The sequence below is a fragment of the Tachypleus tridentatus genome, chromosome 13, assembly GCF_004210375.1.
Source record: "Tachypleus tridentatus isolate NWPU-2018 chromosome 13, ASM421037v1, whole genome shotgun sequence".
NCBI classification, from domain to species: Eukaryota; Metazoa; Arthropoda; class Merostomata; order Xiphosura; family Limulidae; genus Tachypleus; species Tachypleus tridentatus.
This window is the reverse complement of record NC_134837.1, coordinates 126,820,759-126,841,849: the sequence shown is the minus strand read 5'-3', so window position 1 is coordinate 126,841,849 and position 21,091 is coordinate 126,820,759. Positions and strand designations below refer to the sequence as shown.

General features: G+C 35.8%; 1 protein-coding gene across 2 annotated transcripts in view; it reads left to right on the top strand.

The window, feature by feature from the left end:
* The window catches only part of LOC143240675 (cell adhesion molecule Dscam1-like), a 102,274-nt gene extending 89,823 nt beyond the window's left edge, over positions 1 to 12,451 (top strand). For both annotated transcript variants that reach the window (XM_076483496.1, XM_076483495.1), the window contains 4 exons: positions 5,313 to 5,677; positions 8,501 to 8,582; positions 8,937 to 9,105; positions 11,990 to 12,451. In XM_076483496.1, coding sequence (XP_076339611.1) covers positions 5,313 to 5,677; positions 8,501 to 8,582; positions 8,937 to 9,105; positions 11,990 to 12,116 — 743 coding nt within the window. In that variant the 3' untranslated portion in view covers positions 12,117 to 12,451. The remainder of the gene's footprint in view (positions 1 to 5,312; positions 5,678 to 8,500; positions 8,583 to 8,936; positions 9,106 to 11,989) is intronic.
* Positions 12,452 to 21,091: the final 8,640 nt, after the last annotated feature.

Genomic DNA, 21,091 nt, shown 5'->3' with positions numbered 1-21,091 from the left:
ACAATGGGGGCCTTATATGGCCTGATGATTGTGGCACTCGATTCGAAATTGGAGATTGCGAATTCGATTTCCGTCTTGTCCTTTCAGCCAGGAGGGGCGTTATAACTTAACGACCAATACCACAGTTGCGTTGGTAAAAGAGTAGTCCAAGAGCTGGAGATGAGTGATTATGATGTCCAGCTGCCTTCCCTCAATGCGCAAAATCAAATAAATTGCTGTGGTATATTTTAATTTTCCCGGGACTTGAACTATAGTGGGTTAAACATGTTTTGTACACATTTAAAGAAATCAGAGTCAGCCAAAATGTATTGATAATATTCAATAATAAAGATTTGAAGAAGTGTATTATCAGCTAACCACTTCGACCTGCAACACTGACTGTCACGTATCTCTTAGTCTTTCCTCTCCTTTCACCCCTGTCCCTAACTATCCATATCGACTGACCCAATGGTTAGTCTGTCTCACTATGGATCTAGGTTCTTAGTTCTATACATGATACCACAAAAAAATCTCGTTCCACATTTTAAGGCGGTGTATGTATTTATAACGGTGATGGTTAAATAATACTGTTAGGTCATATAAGAGATCCTCGTGGGTTCTGTTCACCAGTTAGATACCATTCCTCTAGTTCATTATTCAAAATTAGTGATAACTAGAGCGGATAACCCATGAGTAGCTCTGTTTGAATATTTTGGTGTTGAGGCTATCCACAAGAGGTTCAGCTATTCGCTTTGATTGGCTACGAGATCTTCTAGAAAAGGGCGCGAAAACACTTCACAGGACTCTTATCAGACTCGTTTTTAACAGTTAGTCTTTGTGAGCATGGTGCTGCTGTAAATGGAAGAAAGGGAGTGAGTATCAGCTGAAAGGAAGGATCATCATAGTCCACGCTGTGAGATAGTACAATATATATGTTTTATACATAGTCCATGCTGTGAGATAGTATAATATATATGTTTTATACATAGTCCATGCTGTGGGATAGTACAATATATATGTTTTATACATAGTCCATGCTGTGAGATAGTACAATATATATGTTTTATACATAGTCCATGCTGTGAGATAGTACAATATATATGTTTTATACATAGTCCATGCTGTGAGATAGTACAATATATATGTTTTATACATAGTCCATGCTGTGAGATAGTACAATATATATGTTTTATACATAGTCCATGCTGTGAGATAGTACAATATATATGTTTTATACATAGTCCATGCTGTGAGATAGTATAATATATATGTTTTATACATAGTCCATGCTGTGGGATAGTACAATATATATGTTTTATACATAGTCCATGCTGTGAGATAGTACAATATATATGTTTTATACATAGTCCATGCTGTGAGATAGTACAATATATATGTTTTATACATAGTCCATGCTGTGAGATAGTACAATATATATGTTTTATACATAGTCCATGCTGTGAGATAGTACAATATATATGTTTTATACATAGTCCATGCTGTGAGATAGTACAATATATATGTTTTATACATAGTCCATGCTGTGAGATAGTACAATATATATGTTTTATACATAGTCCATGCTGTGAGATAGTACAATATATATGTTTTATACATAGTCCATGCTGTGAGATAGTACAATATATATGTTTTATACATAGTCCATGCTGTGGGATAGTACAATATATATGTTTTATACATAGTCCATGCTGTGAGATAGTACAATATATATGTTTTATACATAGTCCATGCTGTGAGATAGTACAATATATATGTTTTATACATAGTCCACGCTGTGAGATAGTACAATATATATGTTTTATACATAGTCCATGCTGTGAGATAGTACAATATATATGTTTTATACATAGTCCATGCTGTGAGATAGTACAATATATATGTTTTATACATAGTCCACGCTGTGGGATAGTACAATATATATGTTTTATACATAGTCCACGCTGTGGGATAGTACAATATATATGTTTTATACATAGTCCACGCTGTGGGATAGTACAATATATATGTTTTATACATAGTCCACGCTGTGGGATAGTACAATATATATGTTTTATACATAGTCCACGCTGTGGGATAGTACAATATATATGTTTTATACATAGTCCACGCTGTGGGATAGTACAATATATATGTTTTATACATAGTCCACGCTGTGGGATAGTACAATATATATGTTTTATACATAGTCCACGCTGTTGGATAGTACAATATATATGTTTTATATATAGTCCATGCTGTGGGATAGTATAATATATATGTTTTATACATAGTCCATGCTGTAAGATAGTATAATATATATGTTTTATCCTTACGCCACATTTACGACGAAGGTACTGTGGCTTAGAACGTCTGGATGTTGTCACGCAGTAGTAATGACGTGGAAGTTCATAAACATGAGTTCGAAACTTGCCACATACTGTTATCATCTTTTGGCATACGACGCTCAGTTTGTTTCAAAACAATGCCTAGTGAGAATTTATTAGACGGTTTAATTCTGTCTAAGCTTATGATCTATATTTCTAAGTCACGGAAATTTATCTGTGCAACTGGACTCGGTCTGGTTTGTTTTGAATTTCGCACAAAGCTACACGTGAGCCATCTGCGCTAGCCGTCCCTAATTTAGGAGTGTAAGTCTAGAGGGAAGGCAGTTACCCATCACCACCCACCGCCAACCTTTGGGCTACTGTTTTACCAAAGAAATGTGGGATTGACCGTAATATTATAACGTCCACACGGATAAAAGGGCGAGCATATTTGGTGTGACTTGGATTCGAACCCGCAACTCTCAAATGACAAGTCGAACGCCTTAACCCACTTGGCCATGCCGGGCCGAGGGGACGTGTAGTAAGAAATTTTAAAAGAAATTTTGCTCTGTTTGATTGCTTTAAGCGTAGTTTTTCGCGAATTGTCTAATACCATGAAAAATTGTGATCAGTTTTCTTGACAACGTTCGTTCTCCGAGCGACTACTATCTTAAGCAAATTTACAATGAATTTTCGAGAATAACGAATCCGTTTTCCCTCGGTGGACTCAGCAGATAGCCTGATTTGACTTTGCTATAAGAAAATCACACACACACACACACACACACACATACATACATACATACATACATACATATCCAAGAAAAAATCAATTGTTACTGAGAAATGTTTTACGTACTATCAAAAAAGCCAATCTACTTAATTCCATTGTCATGGCAACAGATGGATTTGTTTGTTTGTTTTGGAATTTCGCACAAAGCTACTCGAGGGCTATCTGTGCTAGCCGTCCCTAATTTAGCAGTGTAAGACTAGAGGGAAGGCAGCTAGTCATCACCACCCACCGCCAACTCTTGGGCAACTCTTGTACCAACGAATAATGGAATTGACCGACACATTATAACGCCCCCACGGCTGGGAGGGCGAGCATGTTTGGCGCGACGCGGGCGCGAACCCGCGACCCTCAGATTACGAGTCGCACGCCTTACGCGCTAGGCCATGCCAGGCCGCAACAGATGGAAATCACGTTCATTATAATTCAACTTTACCAGAAACACGCCTAATTGGCCCGGTATGGCCAGGTGGATAAGGCACTCGAGTCATAATCCGAGGGTTGCGGGTTCGAATTCCCGTCACACCAAACATGCTAACCCTTTCAGCCGTAGGGTGTTATAATGTGACGGCCAATGGTAAAAGAGTAGCCCAAGAGTTGGCGGTGGGTAGTGATGAATAGCTGCCTTCCCTCTAGTCCTACACTGCTAAATTAGAGACGGCTAGCACAGGTGGCCCTCGTGTAACTTTGCGCGAAATTCAAAACAAACCAGACCGAGTCTAGTAACACAGATAAATTTCCGTGACTTAGAAATATAGAACATTAGCTTAGATAGAATTAAACCGTACGAAATTGTTTTCAAGTGTCTTTCATTGTCATCACGAGCACTCGGGTTCCAAAAGGGCGTTTTCTGTTCGGACACCAATATTTATGGCTATTCTTTACTTCATTCGAAGTGTCCAGTATCCTTTGGAAGTTTTGTCCACCAGTTTTGCTCTTACAGTCCCGTACACAACAATAGTGTGTCATGTTTCTTTAAATAAATTTTCCAAGGCCTAATGCTGTGCAAATAATAACACATGGTGGCGCAAATAAAATGCGCAGTATTGTAAACCTCCGGTGCGCCGCCCTATTGGCCGATCAAAGACTGTGGTTAGTCTTACAGATTTATGTGTCAATGGGTAAACACTATAAGGTCTGATAGCAATATTGAAAAAGTTATGGATGGAAAAAAGAGTCAGAAATATGGAGAACATACCAGCATGTGTTAGAAACCAACTGTGAAAAGAAGGCCAAGAAATGACACTTCGTGTTGAGCAGAAGGTCTGAGTTCTTCTGCCCATAGACTAGAATAAACTTACCCTCAGTGGAAAGGACATTTTGAAGTACTAAGCAGAATGGACTACAAAGGGAACATGAAAAGACGGACCAAGATTTATTATGCCAATTTATTGTAAACGGAATAAAGTTTCAAGAAGCAAAACATTGTAGCTAGACCACACAAAGATAAGACTGGGATGTTTGTTTGTTTATGACGTTCGGGCAAATTTACACGATGGCTATCTGCGCTATCCGTCCCTAATTTAGCAGTGTAAGACTAGGGGAAGGCAACTAGACATCACCGCCCACCTCCAACTCTTGGGCTATTTTTTTTTACCAACGAATAGTGGAATTGCCCGTCTCGTTATAACACTCCCTCCAATGAAAGGCGAGCATCTTTAGTGTGACGGAGATTCAAACCTGCGATCCTCAGACTACGAATGGAACGCCTTAACCACGTGGCCATGCCAGGCCGTTTCCATTATGACACTTCTGTCTGGGATATATAATTAGTAGTACATTGTATAAGTTATACTATAAACGTCCCACGTTGGTACAGCAGTAATTCTACGGATTTACAACACTAAAATCAGGGGTTCGAGTCCCCTCAGTGGAATCAGCAGATAGCCCGATGTGGCTTTGCTATAAGAAAACACAAACACGGGCAAAACAACGTGAGAGAGCCTACATAACAAACTGATAAAAATCCATTACCCAAGAGCTTTCAAGAAATGAATATTTCTTCAAGATTTATCGCACCTACGTGTTCTTCTGACATCATGAAGACAGTTTGCATGCCAGCCATTATTCATTACTACTGTGAAGTTGAAGCAAGCAAAACATAACAACAACAAAAACAGTTTCTGTATTATTCCAATACCGAACTTTTATTGTTCTTTGCAATGAATATTGTAATATTTCATTATGTATATTATATATATATATTGTTTATCTTAAAGTCAGAAGAGAAAATTACCCAAGAAAGGCAGGAGAGACTGTGCCCATGGCAGTATGGGATAAGCCCAACCAATCGGATCCCCGTTTACACCACAGTCGAGAACAACTCTATTTTCCATCACCATACGCCACCAGTAGATTATCTGTATACTCGGGCGAAGGTGAAACGGAAGGGGGAGGCCCCCCGTCTGACCACCGGCTACGTTACAGCCGAGAACATCTGCCTTACCCAAACCCCTACGGCCCTAGTGGAACTTCTGTAAATTCTGATGAACTACAGACAGACAGAGGAATTAGTTTTTCATGGGGACAACTGACGTCAGAAACTGGTTTCCATACCTACGATATTCCCGTTCGACGCAAACAGGTTAGATATTTTTAACGTATCATTGTCGCAACATTTGTCAAATTCCTACTTTAGGGCTACAAAAAATCAATTTATTTTATTAAAGAAAAGCCTCAGTGTATCTAATTTTCAAAACGTTTGTATGCTCTTGGAGGTTAGGTAAACCGAACGTAGTAATAGAGCACATAACATACACTAGTATTTAGATTTTAAAATACTGTTGTTGAAAGTATAAACTCATAACTATTTTTAAGGGATTTTTTTCTGCTTAAACAAGTCTTGTTTGTGAAGTCCTACTGTTCTGTAAAGTTGTCGTCAAGAAGATCAAAATCAAGCAGGAACCAATGGCAGTATAAAACTCCAAATAACTGAGTGTCACATTTTCATGAAAGTTTCAAAAGAGAGGTTACTCCATTTTGTAAAATTGTAAAAATGCAGTTTCTTTAAAAAAAATTACAGAAGCAAACCCAGTTTTTTGCGATTATAATTATAGGAAGATTTCATTCGTATTTATTCATATACTGAACAAAAGAGACATGGTCCAGCATGCCCACGTGGTTAGGGCGCTCGACTCCTCGTGATCTGAGGGTGGCGGGTTCGAATCATCCTCACGCCAAATATGCTTGTTCTTTCAGCTGTGGAAGCGTTATAATGTGACGGTTAATTCCACTATTCGTTGGTAAAGGAGTAGCCTAAGAGTTGGTGGTGAGTGATAATGACTAGCTGCCTTTCCTCTAGTCTTACACTGCTAACTTAGGGACGGCTAGCGCAGAGAGCTCTCGTGTAGCTTTGCGCAAAATTCAAAAGAAACAAACAAACCAAAGAAATGTTAAAAAGTTGGAGCTTATGATAAATACGTAACTTATTTCTTGAACTCGAAGGAAACATTATGATATAAAACAACAAAACTTTGTTTTCAATACTATAGACATTTTTAAGTAAAGTGGTGCAGTCAATTCCTCACATACCTGTTGGAGCTCACATGTACATCGGTTTAGCTAAACCTGAAAGACCACAAAAGAACTCTTTGGTACCAGATTAGGTTTATTTGTTTTTTTAAATTTAGCGCAAAGCTACACGAGGGATATCTGGGCTAGCCGTCCCTAATTTAGCAGCGCAAGACTAGAGGGAAGGCACCTAGTCATCACCACCCACCGCCAACTCTTGGGCTTCTATAGTAGGATTGACTGTCACATTATAACGCCCCCACAGCTGAAAATGCGAACGTGTTTGGTGTGGCGGAGATTGGATTCGAACCAGCGACCTACTCAAGCGCCGTAACCACCTGGCCATGCCGGACCGCCAAATTAGGGAACCATAATATTAAAAATCCAAAATAAGGTAGAGTTACTCGTTGTAAATAATTCATTATATGCTGACGCCAGTTTACAGAGTTCTCGTATTTATGACAATGTGTCTAAAGGTATGTACAGTTGACCCTAAGTCTGAACTACTAGCTAGAGAGTAAAGGCCGCCAATTAGGAGTAATCTACCAACTACGTTAAGGTGTTGGCTGTCACTACTATAACGAACCCAAAGATTAAAGAGCAGGAAATATTAATTGTACGAACAACTTCGAACCCGGCTCGAAAGCTCTTAAATCCGAAGATTTAATACAGGATCAACCACGCTGATTCAGTCGTCACGTAATAGATGGTTTCAGTTTTGAAAATTTTCTCAAACCCTGTTAATCCCCATATAGGGCTCAGATTACATTCAAATTCATATTTCGAATAGTTTGTTAACGTGTTATTACGAGTTTAAGTGAATCAGTTCATTCAAACCTGGGATTTCTAAAAATATTATTGAGCTATTTCCTCAATTCGTAAAATTAAACTTTTTTGTCAAACATCAAGTAAACATATAAACAAACAATTAAAAATTACTATACAAGTATTTTTATACTAAGATTTTAATGTCTGTGTTCTGGTTAATAAAAAACAAACCTTTTTCACTCGGTTCACATACTCTCCCACTAAGGTAATTAATTATAATTTATGATAATAATTAGTTTAAATTATGATATCTATGAATAATATTTGATAATTATATTTAATTAATTTAGTTTATAACTTATTCTACTTTTATACAAAGACGTATTTGATAATTAAATAATCAATTGTTAATTATTATATATATTACAAAATCTAGACAAACTCTCTACCAGAATTACTCAATTGATTACCAGGAATGATTCAGACAGTCTTATTATCAGGACTCAGGAATGATTCAGACAGTCTTATTATCAGGACTAGTTAATAGCTTATCACAACTAATAGAAACAACCAGACAACCTAACTGCAACTCTTTACCACAATTAGTGACGATATCACGGCTTTTGTACAGCTATGTGAGAGTTTCTAGCGAATCATAAGCATCTAACTGGGTTAAATCAATTTCCAGCAGGTTCTTATTGGTCTTAGAAAGATATTCTCTGATAGATTCGAAAGAAATACAAAATAACTAAATAAAAAACAGAAGCGAAAGAGAAGGAATAGTTAAAAATCTACATTGCCGCGTCGGGACAATTTCTTTTAATATGGTATTCCACCGTTTGTTTTCTTCACGCGAGATTAAAAATGGAGTTGCTTTTGACAGACGATATCTATGAGAACTCTTACCTTTCGTAATTTTGACCAGGATTTAGCGTGAAATTCAGAACAAACCAAAAAACAAACAAACATTCACAATACTATGGCGCAACGGTAGCAATGTTAGTAACTTGTTTTCGATACCCGAGGTGGACAGAACACAGATAGCTCATTGTGTGGCTTTGTGCTTAATTACAAACAACAAGAAACACGCGTGAATTAGACTACTCAATATCTTTCTTTTCTCTTTCAGGTTTCTCAGGGTCAGAGTTTTAGAGATGAGCAATGTCCCTCGAGAGTGAAGAATGAAGTACAACACGTGTTGCTTTACCCTGGTAACTAACATAATTAGTGACGATTCTATCGTTTCGGGTGCCGATTGGAGGAACCATATAAAAGAGGACAGTATTTTTAAGATAAGAAACCTGACTTAGCTTTATTGTTTGAAAATAACTATAATATTGAAAATAAATATTTTTTTCTTAATAATGCTCTTTTGCAATATACATGCACACGAACAGTAAACACACGATTAAACGAAATGTTTATACTTTCTGATTAGAATGTATACTTCAATAGCTGTGTAATCATGCTTTCTCTAATTCTCATTTATTTTTATTATTATTTCTAATACAGCTACTTTTATCTTGTTTTTAATATATGTGAACTTTTGGCTTGAATTAAATTAGGAATTTCTTCTCGACTCCCAAAAGACCTTGGAAATGAGTTCACTGATGATTTGACCACACCTGAAATTTACACTTCTCCAAAGTTGATGACATCTGGAATTCCAATGGAGAGACATTATGATCAAATCCAACGACCAAAGTACCAGTTATCCAGAAGTCTGCAAAAAAAGTAAACTTTTTACATTACAAAACTGCGGTAATTGTGTAAAAGTGCTTGTGTCTTACGTTCTACAGTTAAATAATGACAATAAAAAAATAATATGGCTCTTAAAGAATTTAGTCTGTCGTACGAGTAACAATAAAATACGTTTTAAAGTGTGGATATTTTCTTCTAATAATAAAGAAGCAATCGAAAGTCTCGTCAGAAGTAAGTTTATTTAATCTTAAGCTGTCTTTTGTTATTATTATTGCGTCGAATGTTTCTATATTGAAATAATTAAAATCAATGTCCGTCAGAGGGTCTTGTTGTTTCAGAGCAAAGCCACATTGGGCTATCTGCTGTCTTCCACGGAAAATCGAACACATATTGAAGAATTGTAAGTCAGTAAACCTACCACTGTCTCACCAGAAGATTCGCGAGAGGGTAATTTATATTTGCGTTTATTTGTATGTTTTTAGCGCAGTGCTACACAGTAGACTAGAAGATGGCTTGATTGGGAAATTGAAGATAACTATGTGGTAAGGTATGCCGTTTAAACAAGACTGTATCATCATCAGTTTTCGTCAACGTCTCCGAACTTTTATTTTTAAAAAAGTGGACTCCTGTCATCAAATTTACACAATGGACTATCTGAACTCATTTCACTGTAGAGAATCGAACCCCAGATTTTGGCGATGTAAGTCCGCGAACTTGCAGCTGACCCACTGAGAAACCTTGTTTGATAAGAATTGTTTAGGGTATTTCGCGATAAATCAATTTTGAAAAATTCTGTAAACCCTTAGGTCAACATGGATGAAAAAAATAATACTTGTTCATATAACGTAACAGTCTTTTTCATAAAATATCGAAATCTGTCCTTTTATCGAATGAGAAACAATAATATTATTGACATTTCTACCTTGGCCTATATTAACTACCATAGTGACAAATTTAGAAAAAAAAAGTTAATGTTTTTCTAAAGCTTTGATCAACTGTCCATATAAACAGTTATAAAAGATGCACTCCTACGTGCCTATCCGTGATTTATAAGTATTACTAAACATTATGTTGTAATGTTAATAACCTTACATAATATTTTTTTGTTTCGGTTTGTTTGAATTTCGCGCAAAGCTACACAAGGGCAATCTGCACTACCCGTCCCTCATTGAGCTGTGTAAGACTAGAAGGAAGGCAGCTAATTGTCAACACTCACCACCAACTCTTGGGCTACTCTTTTTACCAAACTTAAGATAAACCAAGTTTTTAAAAACTAATTTTTTGAAAATAAAGCGTAGAATAAACGTTAACGATTTCGTTTGTAATTGTTTAAAACTGAGTCTCACCAAGTTATCCCTTGTTTGTTAATGTTTGACATTTTGATTCTTCCTGTCGCGTCCTTTGATATCACGTTGCAGCTGAGATATCACTCAGTGACGATGTGCAGTGTGCTTACACTTTGAAAGTATTTGACGTGCAAAGTCTGATATCTTTCTCACAATTTCGGGCAATTTAAGATATTACAATCCAAAATGTTTCATTTATTCCCTGTAATTTTCCACACGAAAGAAAAACAGTAAAATATTTATAGTTAGTACAACTGGGATGGCTTTGGCTACCATTAGCCCCTAACTCCAAGCTTTTCACCCAAATTACTTCACTGTTTTCTTGTATTTAAATAAAAATATTTAGTATTTTCATCCTGAGAAATACTTTATCCAACTCGTAGACTAAACAGCCAGATTATAAATCTGAGTTTTAGCTATGGATATTTTAATTTACAAATAATGACCAGGGGAACGATCATACGGCAGCACTCACCGCCTACACGGCTACTCTTAAACGAATAACAGGATTGACTGATCTAGGTTTAGTGCTCCCGCAGGTGAAAGTTCAGAGATTTTTTAGCGGCGTATCACCGCTTGAACCTTGGGCCTTCTAATCCACAACCAAAGCAAGGCAGTCCCTATGCCATGTATAGATCAATAATATTTTTTTAAAATGAGTAGTTTATAGGATTTGGGGGAGAGGAAAACCCACCCAACGATTGCCACTGTAATGTATTAAAAACAAATATAAATTTCTTATCACACGTAGGCCTGACATGGCCAGGTCGGTAAGATATTCGACTCATAATCTGAGGGTCGCGACAGCGAATTCCCCTCACACCAAACATGCTCGCCCTTTCAGCCGTGGGGGCGTTATAACGTGACGGTCAATCCCACTATTCATTGGCGATGGATGGTGATGGCTAGTTGCCTTCCCTCTATCTAGTCTTGAACTGCTAAATTAGGGACGGCTAGCGCGTATAGCCCTCGTGTAGCTTTGCGCGAAATTCAAAACAAACTTATTACACGGCAGAAAATTTAATTATTAATTTATATATGCGTTTAGTCATTTTTTATACTTACTAGAAAACTTTAAAAATTAGTTAATTGTATAATTCTATTTACAATTTTTACACATTGTGTGTATTTGTCCCTCAAACGAACAGAAGGAAGTCCGTCTTTAAACAACCCCCAGCGGTGTCGTTAATGCATAGTGTAACCCCAATATAAATTGGCGTATTTTCTGTTTACGCAAAGCTACTCCAGGTCAGGGGCTGTCGGTGCTAGAAGTAACTAACTTAAGAAAGATAGACTAAAGGAAAATCACCTATTCAAATCCACCCATATCACTCTCCTGGGCTACTTTTTATACCAACAAAAAGTGGGATTACCCATCACACTATAATGCTTTTGGAGTAAACTAAACTTTATTCATATATCGAAAATGTAATTTTAAAAAATATATAACTTTTCATACTTTCTTTTTTATTTTATTTATAATCTTAACTTAGCTGTTTTTCTAAACAGTTGACCAACGTTACGTGTTCTATACTTTTAATCATGTCACGTTACTGAATTATTGGGTACAGGTTTCCAAATGGCAGGACCAACAAAACCGATCAGCGACAGACAGTAACTGGAGAGGAGATGTTTGACATTTCTGATGCTGAATGCGATAGAAACTGGTCCAGAGGATACCACGTGCAGGAGTCGTGACCTTCAAATCAAGAATAGTTTTGTCATATTTTGCTTCACCAGTTTGTTTGCTTAAAGTTAAGACTGCTTCCTGATAATGTTACTTAATTACTTATTTATTATCAAAGCAATATCTTAAATTAAAATAATTTATTACTGAAGTAATAAATTAAATTAAAATATTTTTAAATTTTATTTATGAATTTCAATTAATTAATCATTATTTTAAATTATAATCATGACAACATTATCTTGAGGTTGTACGTGTAACTGTTATTCCGTTCCAACTTTTACTCTCGTTCTCATGGGGACGTTTTATCAACAATTGTTAAATAAAACAAGCTTTTTAACACACAGGATAAACAGTTTCAAGTTCTTTATTATCGTATCTCTGAAATATGAAACTATAAGTTTATTATCTTGAAATAACTCAAAATACAAGGAAGTTAAGTAGTTAGTGACCTAATTAGAAGTTGAAATGAGAAATCATGTTAAACTTACGTAAATGTTAAGTACTTAATTCGGTGTCTATTAAGGTTTATTTTTTTACGAACATTCAAGACTTCACGTGATTTTACGGTAAATCTGTAGATTAACGATGCTACAAATAGGACTTAAATATTCGATACCCGTGGTGAGCAGAGCGTAGATAACCCATTGTGTAGCTTTGAGCTTAGCAAAACCAATCAGAACGAATAAAAAAATTCGTTGTTTTCCCCAGATAGTTTATTGTTTCTGTAAATAACTCCGTTTTGAGAATCAATGCACAGCGTTTACATAATTACGAAAAACACTATTCTTTTCCAAAGTTATTATTATAAAAACATATGCTTTTACAGCATAATGCATGCCAATGATGTGCTGGTCATTTTCTGATATTCAAAGAATTTGGTCAAACAATTTTTCCTTTTAATTATGCAAAGCTTGAGTACATAATACAGAAATCATTTATGAGGCAAACCATGTCGTCACAGTTCATGTTGCAACGGCTAGTCATGCTCTATCAGGTAAATATGCATCTTAATAATAACTTTGACCTACTTTCTTTACTGAAAATTCTGTTGTAAAGTTGTTATCTCCACACCACACCTCCGTGTTTGCTTCTTATAGTCCATATAGTACAAAAGGACAAAGGTGTCTCAAAACTCGTTTTTATAATTTTATAATAAAGAAGTTTAAAGACAATTTCATCAACAATTTAACCGGTATGTCTTCCTATGAAATAGCACGAATACCCGTGCCAGTCTCTAACTGCTTCAAAGATGACGTATTTTACTTAACGTAGCTGGTACGCCTTCTTGCAGATGTTTTTCAAAATGACCCTTGTGCACCAAGTTGATTCATATTCTTTTGTTTTGCAGTGGTATTAAGAAAAAATGATCTCTCCATCTTGGAAAATTCTAAATTCTCGATCTGAACACGTCTGTTTGATACAAGTGTATGAATATTTTGCGTATAGAAAGAACTTTTATATACTCATCTAAAAATAGATCAACTTTCGGGGATGGGCTAAATGTCAAAACGAAGTTTGTTACATCTGTCTCACCGCGACATCTGCTGTGATTTTTACATGATTACCCGATTTGCATATAACATCGTTTGAATATAAAGTACTCAACACTCTATATAATATAAACGACCTACATCGTTAACGTAAATCTTGTTCCAAATGTAATAATTATGTATTTACGCACTTCTTACATATATATCACATCTTGTCTTAGTCCCAACTCGTTCTGGGCGTTTTAAACCATCATTTTCTTTCAAAACTAAAAAATAACAGAATTTGGGTAATTCACGCCAGGTAGAATTTAAATCAATAATTTCACACAAATTCTAAATTGATACCCAAAACTTCCACTTTGAACCTACTGTCATGATTTAGGTGTTAAAAAAATTGGAAAAAAAATTTAAATGTTTGATACATAATATCCAAAATTAGAAAGACAGTATTTTTAGCCGCGGCATATCGGCTCAGAGAATGGCTACGAGTTTGTTTCAATGTGTTTTTCTCTCTCTCAGTTAAACACTTTTAGCTCAGTCACTTTCTGACTGATTTGAAATATAATTATATTTTTGGTTTATTCATTTGTTTTTGAATATTGTTGAAAGCTACTCGAGGGCTATCTGCGCTAGCCGTCCATAAATTAGCAGTGTAAGACTAGAGGAAAGGCAGCTAGTCATCACTACCCATCGCCAACTCTTGGGCTGCTCTTTTATCAACGAATAGTGGGATTGACTGCACGTTATAACGCTCCCACGTCTGAAAGGACGAGTTTTTGTGGTGTGATAGGGATTCGAACTCACGATCCTTATGGCCTTAATCACCTGGCCATGCCGGGCCTTTATCTGTTATAATGCCAAGAGCCGGTCATTGTTTCTGTTGAACGAGTATTCACTGAAATACTACGATAAATGAAAAAAAACTGTTTGTATTTCTATTAATTTCTGTGAGTGTCCTACAAGAATTATTACATCATGTATTGAATTAGTGAACAAAAGCATTTATTTTAATACCACGCTTTTCAAACAATATCACTCGATGTTGAAGGTGGAAATATATTTTTCTTTCTAAATTTGTATACAGTTATGAAATTATAAAATGCTTTGTGCTTGTTTTTTGTTATTACGGAAGAAAGAAGAAAAAATTATCACTCTACGTGATTGGTTATAACTCGGAAAGCTGGTGAAATATTGGAAAACCAATAGGATTTAAACTTTTATTTAAGTCCGTCCCTCCCCCTACATTTCTCTTAATTCGTTCAATGTGGCTCAAAAGTAGATTTATTATTCTTATTGCACCAAGCATGCTTGTCCTTTCAGCCATGGGGGCGTTATAATGTACGGTCAATCCCATTATTCATTGGTAAAAGAATAGCCCAAGAGTTGACGGTGGGTGGTGATGACTAGCTGCCTTCCCTCTAGTCTTACACTGCTAAATTAGGGACGGCTAGCGCAGATAGCCATCGAGTAGCTTTGAACGATATTCAAAACAAACAATTATTATTACACACAATGGGACCACAGTGGACAAATTCCAAAAAATAAACAAATAAAAAATAAAATAAATAAATGTCTGCAGTGAACTTGTTTTTATAACACGTTTAGTTCACTGTTTAATGGTTTAGTAAACTTGGAATGTCATCTTTCATGGCAGTGGCACGACATTGAAACTCGCTGTATATGAATATACTTAAAACATGGTATACACTGCATGATGGTCAGGGTGACTTTGTACGAAGAGGTAGCGGAAAAGTACTGGCATTAGGGGTGATATCTCTTACCCTCTTTCAACACCCTCCTCTTAACGTTCTTCCACATTGTTTCACATTATTAATTAATTGACGATCATTTGCCGCAGAAGTGTCTTAAAGGATGAAGTTCTAAGTTCACGGATCAAAGTAGGAAATAATACAATCCAAGAAACAGCTCTGAGTATTATGATGTTTGTTATAGTATCAATTTCATCTGAGTTTCTATTGCTGTAATAGTGGTAGTCATTTTTTTCATTGCATTTATTTATTCATAGTACTTGCGCCCACTTTGAAATATATATACATAAGACGATCGTGTATCTTAATGTCACAAAGTGTAATAACGCAGCGTAATAAACGTTAAGCTACGTCACAGAGACAAAATACTGAGTAACATCAATACGGAGGCGGAGGGGTTGTGAACCTCCATCTTTAACATAATGTTTGTTTTAAATTATCATTTCATAAAGTTTGGTCGAGATTGGTCCAGGGAACTAGTAGCTAGATAAAGGACAAACAGACATTTCTCAATTTCTTGTTTTTGTTTTCAGTATCAGGACGTGGCGCCATCTATTAATCTAGTTAACGTTGAATTTTATATAGTAGAAAAAAATAAGAGGCGAAATTCAGAAACAATTTACTTTCATAATAAATAGTGCAAACAGGAGATTCTTAGATTTTTTAGAATAAATATCCTTTATATCCAAATAAATAAATATATTTTAACCGGTATTCTGTAGTTGTAATCTGTAACGAGGGTTGGACTGAAGATCAACTATAATAGAAAAGTAATGAGTGAGTAATGGAACGTGCAAAGAAAAAATGATGATTTGCTGGTTATATGTAGAAAACGGAAAGCATGGTTCTTTCTGCATCTAGATACGAAGAAAAGTTTGTTTTTGATGGGTAGAAATCGCAGAAAGAAGACAGAGGCGAGAAAAGATGTTCGTCAACTCGCTTAGCTTGATAACGTAAGAAAGTGGATTGAAAACAAAGAGATTCCACAAAGAAATATGGTGCAGACAGCGAGGTATAGAAGATGAGGGGAATCATAAGACTCTGGGTTTATTAGACTCTGGGCCAACACAACCTGAAATCCGCCACTGGAAAAAGACATCATGATGGACAGAAAACAGATAGGTGAAAATGTAGTATTTTAATTTTATTCATACAAGGAAACAAAACTATAAAATGACCACTAATATGTCACACTTACATGACAACAGAAAAAAAGACATTAATTCACAATAAAAGACGTAGTAGTAGAAACAAATACAAGTAAAAATAAAATAAAAAGACTTATATAATTGTTGTGGGATTTTTCTAATTTTTAGAAAAAGAGAAAAAAGACATATATATTACACACATACACAGAAACGAATTTGGAGATTTTTAATGATTTTGTCACACCTTGCGGTAACTTACTATCACTTGTGTATATAAAAGTTAATATAATATCTTAACTATAAAATGAAAAACTAAACTGGTAACATAGTTTATTCGTGAATACACATTCACATGGAAACCACTACTACACTTTTTTACAATAATAAAAGCAATTTCTTTGATGCATTGTTTGTTTTGACTTTTGCGCAAAGCTACATGAGGGCAATCTATCTAGCCATCTAGCCATCCCTAATTCAGCAATGTAATACTAGAGAGAAGACAGCTAGTCATCACCACCCACCGCCAACTCTTGGACTACTCTTTTACCAACAAATAGTGGAATTTCCCTATCATTATAACACCCCTATGGCTGAAAGAACAAGCATGTTTAGTGTGACGGGGATTCGAACCCGCGATCCTCAGGTTAGGAGTCGAGTGCCTTAACCACCTGGCCATGCTGGGCCACATATGCTTAAATACATTTCACATTACCATTATTACTACTAATAATCACAATTCGCAATAATGAAAATTACAGGTTTTCATGTTCTTTTACAGTCAACTTTATTCTACGTCCACTGGTCAAATATCGAAAAAAATGAACAAGTTAATCAGTGTTCTTAAAGCTGGTGAATGATTCATGAAAATATATAGGATAGTGAACAGGTTTCCCTTGCTGCAAATAATTTAGCCTTCGTTTTCACTAAAAAACCAAAAATATAGAATCATAAATGGCGCTAGTCTCGAACCCATAGAAATGCCGTCAATCTGCCACAAAGCTTTCCATTCAAAAGAAAGTGAGGCCCGACATGGCCAGGTGGTTAAGGCACTCGACTCGTAATCCGAGAGGCGCGGGTTTGAATTCCCGTCACACTAAACATGCTCGCCCTTCAGCCGTCAATCCCACTATTCGTTGGTAAAAGAGTAACCCAAGAGTTGAAAGCGAGAGATGATGACTAGCTGCCTTCCCTCTAGTCTTACACTGCTAAATTAGGGACAGCTAGCCCAGATATCTCTCGTGTAGCCTTGCGTAAAATTCAAAAGAAACCAAACCAGAAGATAGTGAGAGTCTTTAGTAGAAATTAATTAATTTCATAAAAACTGATTTAGAAATAAATCACGTTGTTGAAAACAAACACCGTTGTAAAATAGATTAGCATTTACATGTAATGGTTCATTCACGTATAGTGATGCTACATGAAGACTGGTCCACATTACTATTATACTTCAACTTTTATATTTCATGAAAAAATTTTTTTGGTGGTTATATCTCTTCAGAAATTCAGTTTAAAAATCACTTTAAGCATGGTAAGTTTCTATGTTAAAAATTATAGGTTTTAATGGACGTTTTTCTCCATTAATTTTAGGTATGACATGAAAACATTTCGTGAATGATGACTTGATGCTCTGATGCTAAAATACTGCCTTTCTTCCTGCTAAAGCAGAGGTTCTCAGCTGTTTGGCGGGAAAGATATTGTGAATTTCTCCTGTTTTATTATATTCATGTTTTATTTTTCAGATTTCTGTGTAAAATATCTACATTTCTGTGTTCTGTCTAAATAACTGTTTTTTCGGTTTTTCCAGATTTGTATCTAAAATGCTAAAACAAAAGTTTTCTGAGCAAACTCTAAAAACAAGATCCTCCAATATTCAGTGGAGTAATTAAATTTTGGTGATGCTACTGATGAAACCAAACCTCAGTGCTTGTTGTGCTACAGTCCTCTCTGTAATGATTCCATGAGGTCAGCAAAACTGGTAGAACGACTCAAAAACGTGCATCCAGAAGAGGCAGAGAAACCCCTCGAGTACTTCAAACAGAGATCAAAGAACAAACAGAAGTCACTTGATGTAATGTCCAAAAGACAAACTAGTATGAATGAACGTGGGCTCCAACCTAATTATAAATTCAGTTTTCTTCTTGCTAAGAAATATCGACTGCATACCGATGGCAGAGTTGCTGAAAGTGGCTTTTGATGTATACCTTCAGACAATACAAGACAACCAAAGATATGACCAGGAACTTGCCATTTTACCCCTCAACAATGATACTGTTCGCTACCGCATCGATAAAACTGCAAACGACGTCAAGACACATTTGATCGCGATCCTCCAGACGACCAAATTTTCACTGGCCCTCGACAAAACAGCTGTCCAAGACAGTGAAGCCATTCTACTGACTTATGCCAGGCTACAACACAACTCAAACTTCGTGGAAGAGATTATGTTTAGCGAGTCTTTGACAACCATCACCTCAGTGCAAGATATCTATAATGTGGTTAAGAAATAACTAACTAATAATAATATTCCAATTACCAACCTCCTGTCCAACTGTTTCAGATGGTGGTCCAATAATGATGGGACGACAGAAAGGAATACTTAAACTCTTGGAAAATGATAATCCAGATTTGATTACTGTTCACTGTATTATTTACAGAGATAGTTTGGCGGCTGCAAACCTTAGTCCTAAGCTGGACTAAACGATGAAAAAAAGGTGATCACATTGGTAAATTTGATAAAAGCCCATCCTAAGAATGAGGGTCTGTTCAAAGCATTTTGTCAGGACATGAACGGGAGGTATTTGAGACTGCTTCTTCATACACACGTGCAACGGCTCACCAAAGGCAGTTGTCTGGAAAGATTCGTTGCCTTGTGTGACACCTTGTTAGACTTTGGTGAGGACCGTGAGGACCTTCAGTTCTTGAAATTTAAGGTCTTGATTTCATATCTTGTAGATATTTTTGGTAAACTGAAGTCTTTAAATAAAGAACTGCAGGGTGAATAAAAGCTCTCATGGACTACAAAACCAAAATTTGGAGTTTTATAAACAAACTGAACTTTTGGAAGGCTCAGATCCTGAAGAACAATCTGTTCTAGTTCACGCATCTTAGCAAATTTGAACCATTGGAGGATGTCCACTGAGTCATCACTGAACATCTTTCCAACCTGCATGTTGAGTTAAACGACAGATTTGCTGATCTCCAACAAATGAACTATCCCTTTTAGATTATTCAGCCATTTCTTTTTAACTGCGAAAATAATAATTGTCGGGCTATGGACTTTGATCAGATCGACGAGTTGATGAACTTGCAAAAGGACGTCAGCGTGAAACCGATCCATGCCTAAAAAAACAATAACAAAAAGCACACTTGATCTGGCTGGATCTCCAAGTCAGTGTCAAATACAATAAATTAGTTACGAAGGACCAGCAAGTTCTTCTACCATTTCAGACCACACACTTGGTCGAATGTGTCTTCAGTGCTGTAAGAAATATTTTGAAGAAAAGAAAAGAACGTATCAGTATTTGTGAGCGTGGCGATCTTCAAGCAAAATTGACTTGTTTTGTTCCTTGATTTTCTCACTTAGTTTATCAGCACGAGCCTCAAGGTTTTCATTAAAGTTGTACAATTCGAATGGAAATCTGATATCAAGTTACAATTCTGAAATCAAAGTTGTTTAGTTATTTAAATTTTTGGTCAAATAATCACCTTTAATCAATTATTAAACAATATTTTTTTTTTTGTAGACTAACTGAATTTCATTAATTATTATTGTAAAAATAATATATAATGATGCAAAGAAATTATCATGAAATAAAGTCTGGACTCTCTAAGAGAGGAATACGATGTGGGACGTTGATAAACACTGTACTGAAGGAAAAAAAATGTTAAAACACGAGTGAAAGAAAATGCTAACCTTATTAAGTTAAGTGTACTTGAAAACATGACGTTGTTATCCATTCTAATTCGGTTAAGGTCTTAACGAGAGCCAATGATGAAAAGAGCCTCCAAATAAAAGAGAGCTGACTCATTCACAAAGTTAAGCCTGACGTTAATATTAAGTAAACAAAATCCAAGTAAAACTTCAATATCAAAAGTCTCTCTTCCCTTCATATGGTACAGAAATAAGTCTTATAACGCTAAAAACTGGATTTCAATACTCATGGTGGGCAGAGCACAGATAGCCCATTCTGTACCTTTGGGCTGAATTACAAACAAACAAACTAAAAAGAAATATAAAATAAAAAGCTTCAAACATAATCGCAAAGTGAATTAGCTTATTTACTAAGACATTAATTAACTGACACTCTCGACAACTAAATACCAATAAAGATATTAATTAGATGGTACTCTGTAGACACCTTAATAAATATATTAAACATGAAACAATTTAATATAAATTACGTAAATAAATCAGTAATTCAAATGCTGTAAGTTATATTAACTGTAAATAGGTGATCAAATAACAGTAATGATATTAATAAAAATTAAAAAGATTACACGGGACTAAAAATAGTTTTCTGATACCAGTCCTTGTAATCACCATTAACTTATAATACCAGTCCTTGTAATCATCATT